The sequence below is a fragment of the Zalophus californianus genome, chromosome 1, assembly GCF_009762305.2.
Source record: "Zalophus californianus isolate mZalCal1 chromosome 1, mZalCal1.pri.v2, whole genome shotgun sequence".
NCBI classification, from domain to species: domain Eukaryota; kingdom Metazoa; phylum Chordata; class Mammalia; order Carnivora; family Otariidae; genus Zalophus; species Zalophus californianus.
Genome location: NC_045595.1, coordinates 54,039,806 through 54,060,015, shown reverse-complemented (window position 1 = coordinate 54,060,015; position 20,210 = coordinate 54,039,806). Strand labels below are relative to the sequence as shown.

General features: G+C 48.0%; 1 protein-coding gene across 2 annotated transcripts in view; it reads left to right on the top strand.

Moving 5' to 3' along the window:
* The first annotated feature begins 3,486 nt into the window (after nt 1-3,486).
* TMEM40 (transmembrane protein 40) overlaps nt 3,487-20,210 on the top strand; it is a 32,130-nt gene continuing 15,406 nt past the window's right edge. The window contains exons 1-3 of one of the 2 annotated variants that reach the window (XM_027585665.1): nt 3,487-3,572; nt 18,286-18,366; nt 19,062-19,184. In XM_027585665.1, the coding sequence (XP_027441466.1) occupies nt 18,294-18,366; nt 19,062-19,184 (196 nt within the window). In that variant the 5' untranslated portion in view covers nt 3,487-3,572; nt 18,286-18,293. The remainder of the gene's footprint in view (nt 3,573-18,285; nt 18,367-19,061; nt 19,185-20,210) is intronic. The other variant, XM_027585666.1, reaches the window with a different exon arrangement.

The following is a 20,210-nucleotide window of genomic DNA, read 5'->3' as shown; positions in this document are numbered from 1 at the left end:
ATAAATGTTTCAAGGTGATTAAACAGGCCCCGCCCTCACAGACATCTGTTTGGTGACTAAAAATTCACGTAGAGAACCAGGCTCCTGGGTGTGCATAGTAGGAGCACATTTTTCCCCCCTACACCTGCGTGGCATAACTCTCAGACCTAACAAGTCCCTGGGCAGTTCTCATCTGCCTGAGGAATCCCAGTGGCCTCATCACAAGAATGCCCAGGTGTAGTGCAGGCATGCTTCCAAGCACTTTATACCAATAGCGTCACCAGGGATAGGTGCTGCCATCTCCCCATTTTGATGGATGTGGAGATGGAGGCCAAGCTTTTTGTTGCCTCCAGAGTGCACGTGCTTGCTGAGTCAGATGGGCCCCCAGCTGGCAGTCCTGGAATGCAGGGAAGCCGGATGCCATGCTCAGCTGCTGAGTTGGCTTCCCTGGGGCTGTCAGCTGTGCCCACAGGACAGTGGGAGGTTGTCTCATGAATCACCATCCCCCCTACATACACACATAGGGCAGTGAGGTCACCTCGGGAGGGAGCTAAGCTGGGGCCTCCCGTACACCTCTGGCAGCCCTGTCCGCAGCCCTGGCCATCTGCCCATGTTGGAGAGATAGCAAATGCCCTGAGGTTGTGCCTCTATCCTGTGTCAGGTCCATACATCCTGGTGCTACAGGTGATACAGGAAGTAAACTCATTTGCTCAGAGACAGGAAGTACCTTCTCCTGGGATTAGAAAGCAAACAGAAGGTGAGACAGGGGGTCTTTCTGAGCACTTACTATGTACCAGTCATTGAAACCTTTAAATGATACGAAGTATTCTTTAGTCCAGTGATTCTTGAACAAGCATCAGAAGCACCTCGGGGGGCTTGTTAAATACAAATTATGGGTCCCACTTCCAGAGTTATTCACTCAGTAGGACTGGGATGGAACCTGAGAATTTGCATTTCTAAAAGGTTTTCAGGTGATGCTGAGGCTGCTGGTCCAGGGACCACATTTTGAAAGTAACTAATCAGTTCAACTTCCTTTCCCCTGGTTAACGGTGGTCTTCAACTTTCTTCTTACATACCTCCTGGGACGGAGGACTCATTGCCTATTCTGTCAACCTATTCCATTTCTGGATTGTTCTTACTGTAAAGACAGGAATTTTGTGTGTGTGCTTGTGTTGAGAAGAGAGCTAATTCTATTGGCCCTTCCCTGTAGCCCGTTCTTTCTGCCTCTGGATTACACAGTCTCATCAGACAGGAGCAGCTAGAAGGGAGAGGAGACCTGTAATCAGACTGAGGGTCTCCCTCACCCTCCCAGGCCATCAGCCAAGCCCTGCCTGTTCTACCTTCTAAATCAGGACTGTCCAACAGGAATATATTGTAAGCTGTATGTACCTACAAAAATTTTTTAATTTTCCAGTAATTACATTAAAAATAGCAAGAAGCAGCAGGTGGAACTAATTTTAATAACATATTTTCTTTAACCCAGTGTACCTAAAGTATTATCTTTTTAATGGGTAATACCAAAATTATTAGTGAGCTATTGCGTATTCTTGTTTTTCATAGCAAGTTTTGGGTGTGTTTTACACTTAACAGCGCATCTCAGTTCTGACCAGCTACATTACAAGGACTCCATAGCCACACGTGGCTGGTGGCTACTGTTTGGGACAGTGCAGTGACCCTGTCCCTAGTCCTTATCTCCCATCATGGCTCGTGCTCACCTGAATGCCTGCCCCTCACAGCCTCCCCAATCCACAACATGGCAGCCAAATTGTTGTCTGAAATGTGGTAGATTTGATCATGTCCCTCTTGTGTGGCTCCCCATCGCTCTCAGGATAACACCGGGCCTCCGAGGTCTGGCTCCCAAGGCCCTGCCTCTCGCTTTCCCTTCTCCCCTCCTCCAGGCCCCACTCTCCTGCTGCACTGAGTTATTTCCAGATCCTCAGCACAAGCAGGGCCTCTTCCTCCTAACCCTTTGCACTCCTGGTTCCCCCTGCCTGGAATGCCCTTGCAATGCTTTTTCAGCTTCCCTTTCAGGTCATTCATTCAGTCAACAAAATCTATTGAGCACCTACTATGTGTCAGACACCAGCCTAGGTTCCTGGAGCAAACAACACATAAGGAGGAAATACAAAAAAACATATAGTACGTCAGTTGACGAACAATAAAGTGGGATGACAGGGAAAGGTGGTGCCGGCGGTTACTACTTTGTACCAGGTGGTCAAGGGAAGGCCTCTTGGAGAAGGTGACATTTGAGTAGGGACCTGAAGAAGTGAGGAAAGGAACCAGCTGGCTATTGGGGAAAAAGCATTTTAGGCAGAGGGAACAGCGAGTGCAAAGGCCCCGAGGGTGGAACCTAACTGGAGTGCTTGGGGCACATTCCAGTGTAGCTGGGCAGAGTGAGAGAGGAAGTCATTGGAATTAAGGTCAGAGAGAGCAAGAGGTGGGTCCCAGATGGTGGAGGGCTATGTAAGACCTTGAGTTTTATCCTGAGTGAGGTGGGAGCCCTGGGAGGGACATAAGTTGTCTTGGGTTTTAACCAGATTCCTCTGGTTGCCATGATTAGGACAGCCGCTGGGCTGAGAGCAGGAGCAGACAGACTAGTGATCATGTTGGCTGGACCAGGGTGGTTGCCACGGAGGTAGAGAGAATAGCCTGGCTTTGGGATACATTGAAGGTGGGGTCAACAGGGTTTTCCAGATATGTCAGATACAGAGTATGAAAGAGCCAAGAGTCAAGGATGACTCCGAGATTTTGGTCTGAGCTTAGGATCCAAATGACTCCTCTTCCAGAAAGCCCTCCTGGGAACCCATAGCTCCCTGGGCCTTGCCCTCATGGGGCCTGTCATGGCCTGTCTCTAGCTGGCCTGGGCACTTCCCAAGGCAGTGTAGGACTTGTTTACTATCCTACTTCCAAAGTGTTTGATAAATGAGTAAGAAGAAGCAGAGGCAGGCTGAGCTGGGGTTATTCTTGGACTCACTGTCGGAGGTCAGTCCCCACCCCTCACCCCCTTGGGACCTGTGTTTTCCTGTCTGCACAAGGCAATGGACATTCTAGCCTTTGCCCAGTTTCCTCACCAGGAGAGGGCACTGCCAGTCCCATTCACAGGAGTCCCCCGGTCCTCTGAGCCCTGGGCCTCTGGTCCTGCTGCCTGCCCAACCTCACCCCTTGGGAAAGCATTGGGTTGGCCCACACAGCTGGGTCCTGAGTCAGTCTCACCAATTAGGTGGGATCTGGGACACACCCCACCTCCTCCCTGCCCCAGCCAAGGGCGGTGCAACTACCGCCTGCATCACCGCGCCGAGTCAGCAGTCATGGCCATGACCAGGGGGTGGGTCTGGGGGTTTAGGGGCCCCATATGCTGTGCCTGGGGTGTCATGAGGAAGCCTCAAGTCAGACAGGAAGGCCTGGGGCCCTATAGCACCAGCCGGAAGGAATGCCACCCTGGTGAACTGAGTGCAGCCCAGGGCAACTCATGCCCCGCCCCCTCCCTGTCACGGGGGTGTGGCCTGGCCTCTCCCTCTTCCCCTGCCCAGCCTGGCATTGGCACAGTCCACACACGGCTCTCCTGGCAGCCAACACGGGCCTCCAGACCTCAGGTAATGGGACACACGTGCTGGGTGAGGGGCGGGGTGGAGGGTTAATTTTTAGAACAGGCTCTTCCACCGGCCTGAGATTTTGTGGTTCCTAGGTGGACCTGGATTTGAATCCCAGCTCTGCACCTTCCCATCTGGGTAAGCACCTCAGTCTCCATCTCTGGAGGTATCAGGGGAGGATGACAAATATTCACCTCCCTGGGTTGTTTTGAGGCTTCAGCCAGCCCATGTTTGGTCATAGCAGGTGACCAACTCCTGTTTCTGTCGCTAACTTGCAGGACCTTCAGAAAAACCTTTGATGGCTCTAAGCCTCAGTTTCCCCATGAAGGGCCAAACTCGATCTCTGACGGCTTCGTCCATTCTGCCCTTGTGGGACCAAACACTTGGGAGGACGAAGGTGTTTCCCCCCAAAACATCCCAGTCTCTGTGCTTTGACCAGCAAGTGAAGGCAGCTGCCCTCCAGACACCCCCTCCGAAGGCGCCCTAGGCTCTCTGGGCCAGGCCTGGTAGACTCGAGAAGATGAGGAGGCCAGTCGTCTCCTCTGCCTTGGGCTCAAAGCACCTTTGGGGAGAAAATGCTGGAAATGCTGAACAGGCAGAGCCGGGCCTTGGGGGAGGGGAGCCCTGCTGCCTGTCAGAGGCTCACCCAGGTGGCGTGGCCTGGAAGGGAGCCCCGCCCCCAACCCCGCCCCCCAGCATCAGGAGCCGCCCCCGCCCCCCCCCCCCCCCAGCTCCGAGGGAGCATCCCAGCCCCTCTCCTCAGAGGCGGCCTTCAGGCCTCCAGCCAATCCGTGTTTTTGGTAAGGGGGACAAAAGATGATGGTCATGTGCTTATTATTTTATACTGCTTTGTTTAGAAACTGCCAGAAAAGTTGAGTCAGGCGTGTGTGTTAGGGGGAGTTGTGGTGAGGGACGTGTGCGGTGTTTGGTTTGGGGTCCAAACCAAGCAGATCTATAAATAATGGGACCTCTCCTGTCTCTGAAACCCGTGGAACTGGGGGCTAGTGTAGCCCTCTAAAACGCCTCTAAACCTGTGCTTTGAAATCCCCTCCAGGCCACCGTCCTAGAGCGCGCTCTCTCCCGCGCTGGCGGAGGTGTCCTCATTCTTTTTTTTTTCAATAACAACTTTATTGAGATATCATTCACATGCCATCAAATTCTCACTTTTAAAGTGTACAAGTCAGTGTCTTTTAGTATATTCACAGTCATGCAACCGTCACCACTATCTAATTTAGAATTTAGAATTTTTATCATCCCCAAATAAACCCCGGACCCTTTAGCAGTCACCCCCCCATTTCCTCCTTCCCCTGGCAACCACTAATCTACGTTGTGGATTATCTCTATGGATTTGCTTATTCTGGATATTTTATATAAATGGAATCATATAATAGGTGCTCCTTCCTGACTGGCTTTTTTTTTTTTTTTTCACTTACCATCACGCTTTCAAGGTTTGTCCATGCTGTAGCATGTCACCAGCACTTCATCCCTCTTTCTGGCTGAATGGTGTTGTGTGATTGTATCACATTTTGTTTATCCGTTCATCAGTTGGTGGACACTTGGGTTGTTTCCACTTTGTGGCTATTATGAATAAAGCTGACGTAGACATTCACGTGAGAGTTTTTATGTGGACATAAGTTTTCAGTTCTCCTGGATGTATACCTAGGAGTAGACTTGCAGGGTCATATGGTGAATCTATGTTTGACATTTAGAGAAATCACTAAGCGTTCCCCAAGGGGCTGTACCATTCTGCAATCCCACCAACTATACATGAAGTCTCCCAATTTTCCACATCCTTGTTAGCACTTGTCATTATCTGGATTTCTTATTGTAGCCATCCTAGAGGGTATGAAGTGGTATCTCATTGTGGGTTTGTTTCGTGTTCTTTTTAAAGTTTTAGTTATTTAAATAATCTCTACATCCAACATAGGGCTCAAACTCATGACCCCGAGATCAAGAGTCATATGCTCTTCCGACTGAGCCAGCCAGGTACCCCTCTTTTTGTGCTTTTGATTTGCATTTCTCTTAATGAATAGATGTCGAGCATCATTCCAGGTGCTACTGACCATTTCTTCAGAGAAATGTCTATTCAAATCCTTTGACCATTTTAAAGTTAGGTTGTCATTTTATTGTTGAGTTGTAGGCATGCCTGTTTCTCCAGGAGAGGATTCTGAGGCTCTGAGAATGAATGTGGTGTGCAATGATCCCAGTCAGTGGAAGGTAGTGGTGGGAACTTAATCCAGGTTTGTCTGACATTCAAGATCCAGCAAGCTCCTTCTCTTGCACTGGACACCTCCTTTCTGGTTTTCACTGTTGCCGAATTATATGTGTGTTGGAGGGAGATGGGGAGACAGGAGAAAAAGATGGAAAAGAGAGAGGAGACAAAGAAACTTAGGTGACAGAATGAGAAAGGAGGCTGGACTGGCTCTGGCTGTTTAAATAGGCACCCACCTTGGAGAATCTGAGCTGCGGAAAACCTTTTAAGAGCTTTTGGGTTCTTCCCATTGATCTTGATATGTTGTTGGGTTGGGGCTCCACAATTTTTACTGGGGGGCACACTCCCCTCCTAGTTTTTCTTAGTTCTGAAATCTGAAACAAATCTGATTCAACCCTGAAACCCAAACAGGGAGCAGCATCCCCTAGTGTCTAGCTGGGTCTGAAGATCTGGAGCAGTGGTTGCCACACTTTCTTTTTTCTTTTTTTTGGGGGGGGGTGGTGCGGGCAGGGACAGAGGGAAAGGGAGAGAGAGAATCCCAAGCAGGCTCCACACCCAGCACAGAGCCTGACCGAGGGCTCAATCCTGTGACCCTGAGATCACCACCTGAGCCGAAATCAAGAGTCAGATGCCCAACCGACTGAGCCACCCAGGTGCCCCTGTCACACTTTTTGATTGCACAGGCTTCTCAAGAAAAATGCTTTAGGCACTCCTAACAGATGCATATTTACAGATTTAGAAATGATATACAAGTACTGTGATGATTAGCTAATGTCTAAAGGCCCAATATACACTCAGTGTGAATTTAATCTCCAAAATAGTGGATGGAAGTCCACATTCCAAGTAGTTTTCCTATTATTATTTCAGTAAGCAATACCGTGTGTATGAGATCCCATTCATTGTTGTTTTCAACATGGTAAGGTGGCTGATGAAGGCCTTGAGTGAGGAGCAGCCAAGGGTCTGTCCTGCACTTTTCCTGCTGCTCGCTTGCACTTTCTGGAGTAGAGTTATCTCCATCTGTGGTTTCTTTGCAGGGACTCTTTGAATCCACTTGTCTACTCTGTAGGGGCTGATTCAGTTAAAATGCATTGTTTGATCCTCAAATCCACCCAACCTGGCACCAGTGTACTGCAATATATTGCAGTACAATATATAGGCTGAATGTAGAGAAATGAAAGACAGGGTCACAGCAGACCTATTGTGGGGCTTCCCACTGGCCTTGGGAGCCCCACTTAGTAGGCATGACTTACTTCAGTATCTGACATGTAGCCAAGGGTGCCCATCAGGGTTGAACTATATACTGTTAGCTATTTTTAGTTGAAAGTTAAGTAGAAACAGATGGACTAACATGTCCCTCCTGTACTTTGGAGATTATAATTTGGGAGCCTGGTAGGTTCTGAGCTAAGGACATCTAACCCAACCTCTGCCACCCCTCATGGCAGGGTGCCCATGACCATCCAAAGCAGTTCTCTAAAGAATTTTAGAAAACTATTTTATATATTGAGCTGGCATCTGCTCTAGTGGCACCCCAAGGTCCTGACCTCTGGAGCTCATAGCCCCACATGGTTCCTCTGTCCTGCAGGAAGCCCTGCAGATACCTGGGGACTGTGACCAAGTCTGTCCAAGCAGTGCTTATCCCTAGGCTTAGTGCCCTGCTCCTCCAGCCACTTCTCTTGGCTTTGATCTTAATATCTCTGTTTGTCCAGATCTTATTCTGTTCAGAACCCAGGATTGAACCTAGGATGGGAGATGGTGAGATATGGGTCACCTTCTTCACTGTAGACTCTGTCCTTCTGTTAATATGACCTAAGGGTGTGTTAGCTTTGCTCTGTAGCTCTATCACCTTGTTGGCTCATATTGCACTTTAACAAACAATGGTTATGCACCTACTATGTGCTGGACACCAAGTTAGATGCTTGTGCTAACATTTACTTACCTTTCAGAGGGTCTTTTAAAACCCCTAGGTCTTTCTGTATGAACGGCCTCCAAGCTGGGTTCACCCATCCTCTTTCTGCACAGACTTGACTTTGTCCCTTTTTAACCTTCTAGGTTCAGCGTAGGTGCCACCCTGCACTGCTCAGAGGCAACCTCAGGCCCTGGCTGCTTTGTTGGGTGTGCTGTGGCCAAAGGGGTCATGTAGATTCATAATGGGTCCATCTGGCTTGTGGTCCACTAGCTGGGCAGCGTGGGTTGTTATCCCGCCATTAAACTGCCTGGACGGACTTGGGACAAGATGGTGGAGGAGGTGGAAACTGAGGCATTTTCCTTCTTTCCCTCTGTGAGGTTCCCCTCATGCTTGACTTCAGACTCAGATTTGAGTTCATATCTAGACGCCTTGCTGTGTGACCTTGTGTGACCCTTTCCCTTTCTGGGCCTCAGTTTTGGTCTCCAGGTTACAACTCTGTGGAATTGGAACCAGGAGAAAGGGAGAGACCGCCAAACCTGGGGAGCTGGGGGTGGGGTGGGTGTGAGGTGAGCCTGGGACAGGAATTGGGAGAATGTTGGAGAAGAAGGGATGTGAACAAGTAGTGTAAAGGAGAGAAGGAGATACTAAAGAAACTTTGCTAGGCTGGCATTTCTCTAAGCTCCTAAATTCAGTACTTTATGACTTCTTTTTATGAAGCACTTTGTCTAAGCCAGTGGCTAGAATATAGTAGAGAGTAAGAAAAACATGATTCCTCTTCCCAGGGAGCTCAGAAGTAAGGTCCTTCTCATCTCAATCCTCACAGCAACCCTGCAAGACAATGACACTCATCCTCATTTTACAGACAAAGGAAATCGAGGCTCAGAGAGGTAAAGTGATTTACCCAACGTCACAGAGCTGGGAAGCAAAGTGATAAAGCACGTCTTGAGTGGGCTCTGTCATACCCCATTGCAGCAGTGACTTAATCAAGATACCTCTCAGTATAATGTCCTGGCAAATGACATGATAATTTTACAATGCACTTTCCTATCCACAACCCCATATGCACTCCAAAATGTGAAAAATAAGAGTGACATTATTTTGTCTTGTAAATGAGAATAAAAACCTAGAAGGGGGAAGTGATGTGCCCGAGGGCCCAGGGTGGGTTGGAAGCAGGGCCAGGACTAGGCTCTTGGTCTCATGGCAGCTGGCTCAGTTTTCTCCCCACCCCGTACCTGCCCCGGGGATGCTGAGAGGATTTACCAGCCACACCTTGGGATTCCAAAACTGATGAAAAGACCATTTCTGTTCCATGCCCCTGGCTTCCGAGGGTCTGTTTCTGATTCCTTCCCTTCCCTAGCTGCCCTGACGGAGGGATAGAAGAACTCCGGATCTGGGAATTGGCACTGTCCAAAATGGGCAGCAATGGTGCCCAGGCCTGGACTCCAGGATAGAAAGGCTGACCTGGAGAATGTCAGGGATTGAAGCTGGTGGCATTTCCCAAAGCGGCGCCTAAGTACACTGAACCATATTCTGGGGGAAAGGACTATGCTCTTGCATGGTTTGGGGAAGGGTTGGGATAGGGTGAAAAAGCTTTCTCTCCTGCAGGCCTTTTCAGAGCCTTTAACACATAATCACACATTTTGGAGCTCCGAGATGGGAGCTATGGAAAGCAGTGTTGCACAAACTTCTTTGAACACAAAATCTCCTTTTTTCTTGGAGCATTTCAACAGCCTGCTGTTCCCCACAAGATACTATATGCATCTTATTATTAGAACAGGCTTTCTGGGCCTTCCTGCAGGTCACATCAACCCCGAGTCCCAAAGTTCTTTGCTGACTGGATGTATCAAGAAGACATTAACTGGAGGGGAGCGCTAATTCCCTAGAAAGTCAAAGCTGAAAGAACCTTACAGAGGGCAGCCCAGCTTCTACGTATGGAGTAACTGAAGCCCAGAGCAATCCAGCAATGTGTTTGGAGGGGCGACACCAGAGGCAGGCAGGGAGATGACTTTAACACTCTGGGAGAGGTTCTGGTGGTCTGAGTGGACCACACTCTGCCTAGCATGTGTTGCTTTTGTTAACAATGCACACTTCCTTGGGCCACAACCTAACCCTAACTTTGCTCCTAACACTAGCCCCCTGAGTGGAAACCTCCAAAGGAGAGAGTCCTGGGAATCTGCCCTGTCAACAGTTCTCCCAGGGAAATTGGATTATTAGCCAAACTGGGGAGACATTGAGGATGGGCAAGGAGAGGGGATACTCTCATTTATTAAGTGCCAGTATTCTGGGCTTGTTATGGGCACAATATCATTTAATCCCGACAACACTCTCGGGGACATATATATTAATACCCCATTTTATATATGGGAAACTGAGGCTGAGAGGAGCCAGGGATTACAACCAACTCCAAAGCCCTCAGTCCCCTTATCAGATCTCTTGGGAAGGAGGCAGTGGGAACAGAAAAGCCAGGCCCTCTTGAAGGGAAAATGGGACAAGCTTGGGCTTTGGCTGGCTGGGGAGGAAGGAGCCAGGGCATCCTTCCTATCTTTGGAGTTTGGGGGCCCAGGAGCATGGTGGAGTCAGAGAGGGAACCTGGTTTAAGAAGGAAGATGTTCAGCCTTTGCAGGGCTCCAGGCTGTGGCAGGCACTGGGGTTAGAGACTGTGGCAGCCCGAATAATGGCCCCCAAAGAGGTCTGCATCCCCATCTCTGGAAAGTGACTAAGTAAGCTTTCATGGCAAAGGAGAATTAACATTGCAGATGGAAGTAAGGTTGCTCATCGGCTGACCTTAACACAGGGAGATGATCCTCAATGACCTGGGTGGGCTCAATGTCACAATGACGCAAGGGTCCTTAAAAGTGGAAGAGAGGGGCGCCTGGGTGGCTCAGTTGGTTAAGCGACTGCCTTCGGCTCAGGTCATGATCCTGGAGTCCCGGAATCGAGTCCTGCATCAGGCTCCCTGCTCAGCAGGGGGTCTGCTTCTCCCTCTGACCCTCCCCCCTCTCATGCTCTCTCTCTATCTCATTCTCTCTCTCAAATAAATAAATAAATAAATCTTAAAAAAAAAAATGTGGAAGAGGGATGGGGCACCCGGCTGGCTCAGTCAGTAGAGCATGCGACTCTTGATCATGGGGTGGTAAGTTCGAGCCCCACATTGGGTGTAAAGATTATTTTATTTTATTTTTTTAAAGATTTTATTTATTTATTTGACAGAGAGAGAGAGACAGCAAGAGAGGGAACACAAGCAGGGGGAGTGGGAGAGGGAGAAGCAGGCTTCCTGCTGAGCAGGGAGCCCGATGCGGGGCTCAATCCCAGGACCCTGGGATCATGACCTGAGCCGAAGGCAGACGCTTAACGACTGAGCCACCCAGGCGCCCTAAAGATTAACAAAGGGGGAAAAAGGAGAAAAAAGGAGAAAGAGTGGAAGCGGGAGGCAGAAGAGGTCAGAATAGCGTAAGGTGAGGATTGACCTGACATTGCTGGCTTTGCAGAGGGGAAAAAGGCACCACAAACCAAGGTCTGTGGGTGGCTTCTAGGAGCTGGACAAAGCAAGGAAATTAAGGGGACAGGGCAGGGGGTGGGGGGGCATTGGAGAGGTAGCTGCAGCAGCAGGGATAACAACAAGGAAATGGATTTTCCACCTAGAGCCTCCAGAAAGGAACGCAGTCCTGCTGACCCCAGTGAGACCTGAGTTAGACGTCTCACCTACAGAGCTGTGAGAGGCTAAATATGCGTTGTGTCACAAGTCAGATTCCCAAGAGGAAGAGGCTGATGGTCTAACCTGGGTACAGGGCAGTGACCGCTTGTCCTGGAGCTGTGTTGGCCAGGCCAGGATACGTTTGAAATTAGGCTTTATGCCTGTTTGGGGGTGGCTTGGGAAGCCAAAGGAGATTCTGGAGGGCTTTGGTGTAGCCACCGGAAGAAGGGGCTTCCATCCCAGGTAGGCAGAAACAACAAGTATCCACCCTCAGTCAGCTCTGTTCTCTGCACAACTGCTCTTTTGCTTCTAATTCCGCCCAACCCCTTCACTGCCCTGGGCCTGTTTAACTTCGCTGGCTCTGCGTTTGTGGCTCACAGGCACAGGGCTACAGTCTACCTACAGGGAAAGGGCCATTCACCTGACATTCAAGGCCCAGGATGATTTTCCCCAATCTCATGGGCTTCCTACCCCTTCAACTGCCTGCCACCCACTTCCTCTAGTAAACCTTTATCCCATTCTGCCTTCTGCCACCTGTTGAAATCCACCTCAGTCCCCTCCTCCAACGTGGGGCAACAAGGAAGGATAAGCAGCTCCTGAGTCAAGAGTCAGGGCTCTGGAGTCAGCCTTGCCCCTGAGTTGCCTTAATACAAGTTAAGTGCAAGTTAAGACCCATTTCTGGGTCTTAGTTTCCCCATCTATAAAACAGGACAAGAATCCCCACTCTGCCTCCCTCCTGGTGCACATGAGGATCAAGTGAGCTGGGCGGGGAAAGCACTGTGAGGCTTGATGTCCCCTAGTATCCCTCCCACCCTAGGCCCAGGCCCTTGTGACAGCGGGAGCTTAGGAAATGTGGGCTGAAGTGAAGGGGAAATCCAGTTTAGCAAGACCTGTGGGTACAGAGGCCCTGGCCCCACCAGTGACTCAGCAGGGCTGGGCCTTTGGGAGAAAAGTGCTAGAAAGTCAGGCATTCCATTTCCTTGTAGGACCAGTCTAAGATTTGGGGGTGGGGGGAAGGGCAGAGCACCTGCAAGAGGGGATTTTAGGAACCTCTAACCAGGGTCAGGGAATGGGGCTTCTCTGCTTGGGCAGGGGTTGGATTCGAGTCCACCTGTCAGCTGGGAGACCTTGAACAAGTCACTTGTCTAACTGAATCCCAGCTTCTTGCTGCATAAAATAAGACTTGCATTCATGAAATAAGATCTTGGGAAACATGCCATGTTCTCTTTCCTCTTTCTGCTTTCTTCACTTCTCCTGTCTCAACGCCCCATGGTCCATCTTGCTTCAGAGGAGGTCACACACTGTGCCCTTGAGCTTTGGAAGCCCGTCCCAGAAATCCCTTGGCCAGTGCCTGATGCTCTGCCATCAGTGCTGCCCTTTTGAGTTAAGCATTGCCCCGTGCACCGATCCTTGAGCTTCAATTTTTTCTTGAATCCATTTATCCTTTCTTATAATAGAAATGTGGGTAGAGGAGGGATGGGGCAAGGACATTAAAAGGAGAAATAGGGCTGCCTCAGGTCCCACCTCCATGATAGTTCCATTTCCCTCGCTCCTGACGGAGGAGCTGAGCAAGTGCCTGGGGCGGTTCCCCTGGCAGTGAGGACACGGCTCAGCGCTCCACCTCCACGGAGGGCATGGAGGGCACGGAGGGCTGACTACAAGCCAAGTCAGCATCATTTGCATAGCACTCCCATGACTTAGTGGCTTCATTGCTGGTGCTAATGACAGGGGCCTGAGGAGAGCTGACAGCTGCACTCCTTCCTATCTCCCAACGTGAGCTAAACAACTCCCTTTGCTCAACCACTTACTAGCTACGGCCCTGGGAAAGTTTCTGAGTCTCCCTGTGCCATCTAGAAAGTGGGCACAACCCCGGTGAGCTGTCACAGAGTGGTGGTGAGGAATACATGAGATGACACCTGTAAGGTGCTTAGAGGGTGGCCTGGCAGCTGGGAAGTACTTGGTTGTCATCATCATCGTCAACATCATCATTTTTCCTTTTTTGCCAGGCCCCGTGCAGGCTTCAGGTGACACAGAAATGAGTCAGTCTTAGTTTGTCCCCCAGCTGGGTTCAGGCTCTAGGGGAGGAGACACACCCCGCTGAGCCCTGAGCAGAGATCTGTGTGTGACCGAGAACAGTGGCCCTAGAGTTGTGCAACAAGGTGCCCTACCCTGAGGAAGAAGAGTCTGGCACAAGGCAGAATTGACGAGGCTTAGGAGAGAGATATGCCCGGGGACAAGGCAGGGGTGCCCTTTGGGCCTCCCCCCAATCTCTTTCTTCTTTAGAATGGCCTCCTCCAACTGTTCCCCATGTGAGACGTGGCCCCTTGCCTCTATGCCTTTGCACATTGTCCCCTCTGGCCCTTCTAAACTCACCCCAGCATTCCTTCCTTCAGGAACTTTCCCTGACTGACCCTGGTCTGATTTGGCCCCTGGGTTCCCATAGCCCCCTGGTTTACCATGAAATTCCTTGAGGACAGGGATGCAACTTGTTCACCATGTATTGCCCAGTTCTAGCACACAGTAGGTGCTCAATTAACAGACGTAATGTAGGAGAGGGAAAGTGTGTATCAAAAGTCTTGACTATAGGGGCGCCTGGGTGGCTCAGTTGTTAAGCGTCTGCCTTCGGCCCGGGTCCTGATCCCAGGGTCCTGGGATTGAGCCCTGCATCAGGCTCCCTGCTCAGCAGGAAGCTTGCTTCTCCCTCTCCCACTCCCCCTGCTTGTGTTCCCTCTCTCGCTGTGTCTCTCTCTATCAAATAAATAAATAAAATCTTTAAAAAAAAAGAAAGAATGGCCTAGGTCTGGAGGCCTGAAATCATCTCCTCTGGCATTTATTCCACACCTGCTCTATACCAAACATTGTTCTAAGTGCTTTACACCTTTTAATACATGCCATTTTAACAACACTATGAGATAAGCACTATTACTGTCTCCATATTACAGATGAGGAAACTGAGACAGCAAGAGGTTAAGTAATTTGCTCAAGATCCCACAACCAGGAGTGTTAGATAGGATCCAAGCCCAGTTGGTCCACCTCTGAGGCACAAGGAAGGCTATTACCTTGCCAAGGTCTTGGTAGATTAAGAGTAGATTCTGTACCAAAAGCAAACAAACAAACATACAAAAAACCCAAACTCATAGATGCAGAGAATGGATTGGCAGTTGCCAGAGGTGGGGGTTGGGGATGGCCAAAATGGGCAGTCAAAAGGTACAAACTTCCAGTAATAAAAGAAATAAGTCATGGGGATGTAATGTACAACATGGTGACTATAGTTACTAATATGGTATTGCAGGGGGTGCCTGGGTGGCTCAGTCAGTTAAATGTTCAACTCTTGGTTTTGGCTGGGGTCATGATCTCAGGGTTGTGGGATTGAGCCCTGTGCAGGGCTCTGGGCTCAGCGTGGAGTCTGCTGGAGATTCTCTCTCTCTCCCTTTGCCTCTGCCCCTCCCCCTGCTCACGCATGTGCACATGCACGCACTCTCTCTAAAATAAATGAATAAGTATTTTTATTTATTTATTTTAGAGAGAGAGAGAGAGAGCATGAGTAGGGGGAAGGGGCAGAGAGAGAAGCAGGCTACCCGCTGAGCAGGGAGCTTGATGTGGGACTCAATCCCAGGACCCTGGGATCATGACTTGAGCCGAAGGCAGACGCTTAACTGACTGAGCCACCATTGCCCAATAAATAAATCTTTAAAAATAATAATTATAGGGTATTCCATATTTGAAAAGTTGCTGAAAGAATAGATCTTAAAAGTTCTCATGATAAGAAAAAGAATTTGTAACTATGTATGGGAATAGGTGGGAACTAGACTTATTGTGGTGATCATTTCACAATGTAGAGAAATATTGAATCCTTATGTTGCACACCTGAAACAAATATAATATTATATGCCAATTATATTGCAATAAAAAATTTTAATACAATTAAATTTTTTAAAAAGTAGGTTCTCTAGACCAGTGGTTCTCAAGTGGGGGTGATTTTCGCCCCCAGGGGACATTTTGGTAATGTCTGGAGACATTTTTGATCGTCACAACTGGCTGGGGGATGCCACTGTCATCGAGTGGGAGGCTTGACATCTCACAATGCATACAATGGCAAAGAATCATTGGTCCCAAATGCCAGGAGTGTTGCGGTGGAGAACCCTAATCTAAACTAATCAGAGTAGTGAAGCTATTCCTTCTCCCAGTTGAGGACTTAGACTCAGAGCTGAGAGAAGAAAGAGGGGAGACTTTTAAATGAACTGTGCAACTCAGTTATGTTGCTGTAACAAATAGACCAGATCACGGTGCTCAAATAAGAGAGAAGCTTATTTCCTGAGCACGTAGCTGATCAGAAGCAGATTCAGGTGGTTAGGCAGCTCTGTGCATGAGGCCTGGCAAGACTTAGATTTCCTTTTGACTTCTTGCTCAGGAATTCCCTGGGGTATTAGCTTGTTTTGCATGATTGAGGTGGTTCACCACCCCCACCCTACCCCCGTCCAGTCTGGGAGTCTGCCGCTCCAGCAAACACAAAAGGAGGAAAGAGGAAGTGGAAAGGCAAGCAGAAGTTATGTCCAGAGCTGACACCCAGCTGTATCGCCTGTGAAAGCAGATGGTTAAAGCTTTAGGAATTTTGGGAGCCAAAGATTGTTAAACCCAACCATTATTAAATTAGAGAAATGTACAATTAAATAAATCCTATTAAAAACAAAGTTAATATGTACTCAAAAGGTATCACTTCCTGATTTATTTTGCTACCTTCTGCTATTACCTAGGTACTTGAGATTTTCATACCTGGTTTATCTGTATGGTAGAAATAGCGCATGGTGTGTTCTATGGCCCAGCCCTTCCCAACTTCTCACTCCACGACCTCACGCTGGTAGTTGGAAATCAGCCACAGTGGGAGTGTTTACACCGTAGAAATCGGTAAACTGCAAATCAGAGCTCGATGGTTTGTTCTGTGGATTGTCTGCGTTTTAGAAAGTGATCAAGGGACGCCTGGGTGGCTCAGTCGGTTAAGCGTCTGCCTTCGGCTCAGGTCATGATCCCGGGGTCCTGGGATCGAGTGCCACATCGGACTCCCTGCTCCGCGGGGAGCCTGCTTCTCCCTCTGCCTCTGCCTCTCTCTCTCTCTCTCTGTTTCTCATGAATAAATAAATAAAATCTTAAAAAGAAAGAAAGAAAGAAAGTGATCAAGAAAACACTAATAGGGAGCCTGGGTGGCTCAGTCGGTTAAGCGTCTGCCTTCGGCTCAGGTCATGATCCTGGAGTCCCGGGATCGAGTCCCGCATCGGGCTCCCTGCTCAGCAGGGAGCCTGCTTCTCCCTCTAACCCTACCCCCCTCTCATGTACTCTCTCTCTCTCTCTTATTCTCACTCTCTCAAAATAAATAAATCTTTAAAAAAAGAAAACACTAATAATGCAGATTGAACCTAAAAATTGCATTGCACCTGCAGCCATTACATCGTGAGTAGCAGAAAAAGTTGAGAAAATACTCTTCCAGAATTTGAAAACTGATTCGATTCAGCATTGCTCATCTCACTGGCAAACTATGACAAGAAATGCCTTAGTTGATTCACTTTTTTCTTATCCATTAAGGTGAAAGAAAACAGCAGCTAACATTCACACTGGGAATACTCTGGTTTATCAATGATGTCAGCAACTTTTTTGCTGAATCTGGTAGTAATAAAAAATGTATAGTAGTCTGATTTTGTGCCCCTGTTATTGGTAATGGACTTAGAAACACTGATAATGGGTTTTGGGGTGTATTAAACAGAATGTGGGTTCTGGAGTGTCTCCGTAAAATAGGGATAATGAAATGTACCTTGCAGGGTTATTTTAAGAGTCAAATGAGACAATGTTTGGGGAAGTTTTGTTGTCTAGAAACTACAATTCAACTGTGAGGAGCCATGAATCCCAATTCCTACCTGACTGGTTTGTGAGCAGGCTCAGATAAGCCCTTAGTAAAACCCATGAAGGTCTACACTGAGACAAGATATGGGCATATTACATTTATAAGTACTTACGGAAAAATTATTGGCGATTTTTAAAAATTTTTTTAGATTTTATTTATTTATTTGTTTGTTTGAGAGATTGAGAGAGTGAGCATGTTCAAAGGGGAAGGGCAGAGGGAGGGGGAAAGAGAATCTCAAGCAGACTCCACACTGAGTTCGGACCCAAGGCAGGGCTCAATCCCATGACCCTGAGACCCCAACCCAAGCCGAAATCAAGAGCCAGACACTCAACCGACTGAGCCACCCAGGCGTCCCTACTGGCAATTTTATTATAACAAAAACAATATTGTTAAAAATTTAGAAAATGTAAAGTAAAAATGAGAAGCTAAAAAATACCCATAATACCACCACCCAGAGATAACCACTATTTATATTTTGATATAGCTCCAATAACTATTAACTCAGGATCATGTGTGTTTATTTGGACCCCCACCTATGCCCTGAGACTCCTCAACAAGATCATGTTGAAGAAAGTCCCAGACATCATTTAATTTCATCATAAAAACTTCAGTATCCTTACATTTAAGGACACTTCAAATCAATATAACCTCAATATAAATATCACACCTAAAAAAATACTCTGGTGGAGGATGTTTATAATGAGGGGAGGCCATATGTGTTTGGGGCTAGGGGGCATGTTGGTCATCTCTGTTTGTACCTTCCACTCAATTGTGCTGTGAACCTCAAACTGCTCTAAAAACTAAAAATAAGTTATTAATATTATCAAAAGATGATCCACTATTCAAATTTCCCTGTGTATTCCTTTTTTTTTTTTTTTTTGTAAGTTGTGCTCTTGTACTTTTGAATATTGGGTGTTTGTCTTTTTCTTCTTTGTTTGCCAAGGTCTTTATATGTTAAGGGGATTAACTAAGGTGGTACTAATTACTTATTTATTATTGTCATTCCTCCAGGGAAAACCATGGAGACATCAGGACCCTCCTCCCAGACTCCAGATCACAGTCGAGTCCATGGAGAAACAGAAGATCTAGACTGTATGTTTGCCTTTTCTCACCCTCTGGGCAAAGCCACATGGGAGGTAGAGTCCAGCAATGGGTGGAACAGAAGAAGACCTTGCTCCCCTCATGTGGCACAATGGCTCAAGTCACAGTTGAATCCTCTAGAGAAATAATGTTTTACACACACACACACACACACACACACACACACACACACACACACACACGCTTGGTCCAGTCTGTCCCCTAGAACTTTCTAGCTTTGGGGACCTTCAGTAGCTCCCCACATCCCAAGGGGGCTCTGGAGGCTTGGGCTGGCACTGGGGAGGGTCCTCAGAAGGCGGGAAGGTTCCTGTGCTACCCCACAATTGGGGATGAGAAGGTTCACTTGACCAGATCATCCCTGCCATGTAATTTAGAGTGAATCTTAAGTTGGCCACTATTGTACACAGTCTGGTGGACTCTGGGCAGGATGGGGGGCTTAGAAGCCCATCTCTGGTTTCCACATTCAGAGAAATTTATGCCTTGGGCCTTCCTCGAGCCCCTGGGGCCTCTGAGAGCTTGGATCTCCTGCACCTTCCATTGGCCCTACTTTTTGGGGGAAAGTGTCCCAGAGAATCCAGTCATTCCTGGCCCCCAAGGCCAAGTAGATGGCTGGGGAGGTCTTGTTGGTCTCTGGGGTGGGAAGGGGCAAGAAGCACTCAAGAAACTTTTCTGTGTGTGCCTCCCAGATGAAGAGACGGATTTCCACAAGTCAGACAGGGAGGCTGGACTCCTTTCTCATGAACAACCCAAGAGAGACGAGTCTTCTACCTCCTTCTCCTCTTCCTCCCTGTCATCCTGCTCTTCCTCAGGTACAGAATATTAATATATATGTATATATTCACAATATTATCCAAGAAAAGCATTTACATGGAAAAGCAACGCCCCATAATCTCCCACCTTGATACTTTAATTCTATTTTTCCGTATCCCCTTCCAGACTGCATCTATCAGTACACATAACTTGTATATAGTTATAACTACCAGACAGACAATTTTGTCCTCTGTTTAAAATGTTTTGCTACCGTATCCTGGGCATTCTGACAGGTTATTCCGTAATATCTTGGCAGCTAATTTGCATGCTTACCAAAAGGTCCCTCAAGCGGCTGCATCTCCTGTAAAGTAACATTGAGGTTTATCAGGAGCAGTCTGGTGTTGAACCCAATGCATCTGTCTCCTCAAGCAGCCTGCCTAGGTCCAAATCCTTCTTTTGACACTCACAAGCTATGTGTCCTTGGGTAAATTGCTAAACCCTATATGCCTTGGGGTCCTCATCTGGAGGTTGGGGATGGTAACAGAAGTTACTACCTCATGGGATTATTGTGAGGATTACCTTCTTTACACTTGTCAAGTCTTAGCACCCATCACGTAGTAAAAGCTCTAAAAAACAACTGTTAAGATTATCCCCCAACAGTGCACCCCAATGTTTATAGCAGCAATGTCCACAATAGCCAAACTATGGAAAGAGCCCAGACATCCATCGACAGATGAATGGATAGGGAAGATGTGGTATATGTATACATTGGAATATTATGCAGCGATCAAAGAGATGAAATCTTGCCATTTGCAATGACATGGATGGAACTAGAAGGTATTATGCTAAGCGAAATAAGTCAGTCAGAGAAAGACAATTATCATATGATCTCACTGATATGAGGCATTTGAGAAACAAGACAGAGGATCATAGGGGAAGAGAGGGAAAAATGAAACAAGACAAAACCAGAGAGGGAGACAAACCATAAGAGACTCTTAATCTCAGGAAACAAACTGAGGGTTGCTGGAGTGGTGGGGGGTGGGAGGGATGGGGTGGCTGGTGATGGACATTGGGGAGGGTATGTG